The sequence below is a fragment of the Nanorana parkeri genome, unplaced genomic scaffold, assembly GCF_000935625.1.
Source record: "Nanorana parkeri isolate BGI_ZX_2015 unplaced genomic scaffold, ASM93562v1 scaffold3309, whole genome shotgun sequence".
NCBI classification, from domain to species: Eukaryota; Metazoa; Chordata; class Amphibia; order Anura; family Dicroglossidae; genus Nanorana; species Nanorana parkeri.
In genome coordinates this window covers 8,617-9,431 of record NW_017309577.1, presented here as the reverse complement: position 1 = coordinate 9,431, position 815 = coordinate 8,617, and the positions used below count along the sequence as shown (strand labels likewise).

The window sequence follows — 815 nt, the reverse complement described above, 5'->3', positions numbered from 1 at the left end:
TGCAGCAATATTGTTTCTGTCACCAGAATGTTTTCCTCTGTGGTACTGTGTGTCTCTGTGCTCCGCCCTGATTCTCCGCCATGTTGTTCCTGCAGAATGAGGAGGTTCGGTACATAGAGAATGAGCTGGAGACGTACAAACACAAATATGCAGAACTGCAGAACTTCACCCGGAACCTCATCCTGGCCATCAGATCCAATGACATCGAGCAGCAGCAGGTAGGTGGGAGCCTCTCAATGTCCTCCCCAGACTTCCCCCGTAGCGTGGAATATAGAAGATACAGCACAGTGCACAGAGTGGAGGGGGGTGGGGTATAGAAGGTACAGCACAGTGTACAGAGTGGAGGGGGGTGGGGGATAGAAGGTACAGCACAGTGTACAGAGTGAAGGGGTGTGGGGTATAGAAGGTACAGCACAGTGTACAGAGTGGAGGGGTGTGGGGTATAGAAGGTACAGCACAGTGTACAGAGTGGAGGGGTGTGGGGTATAGAAGGTACAGCACAGTGTACAGAGTGGAGGGGTGTGGGGTATAGAAGGTACAGCACAGTGTACAGAGTGGAGGGGTGTGGGGTATAGAAGGTACAGCACAGTGTACAGAGTGGAGGGGTGTGGGGTATAGAAGGTACAGCACAGTGTACAGAGTGGAGGGGTGTGGGGTATAGAAGGTACAGCACAGTGTACAGAGTGGAGGGGTGTGGGGTATAGAAGGTACAGCACAGTGTACAGAGTGGAGGGGTGTGGGGTATAGAAGGTACAGCACAGTGTACAGAGTGGAGGGGTGTGGGGTATAGAAGGTACAGCACAGTGTACAGAGTG

At 52.6% G+C, this 815-nt stretch overlaps 1 protein-coding gene across 1 annotated transcript in view; it reads left to right on the top strand.

Moving 5' to 3' along the window:
* HDX (highly divergent homeobox) overlaps positions 1 to 815 on the top strand; it is a 38,610-nt gene that overhangs the window by 37,148 nt on the left and 647 nt on the right. Inside the window, exon 7 of the mRNA XM_018574876.1 lies at positions 96 to 218. Coding sequence (XP_018430378.1) covers positions 96 to 218 — 123 coding nt within the window. The remainder of the gene's footprint in view (positions 1 to 95; positions 219 to 815) is intronic.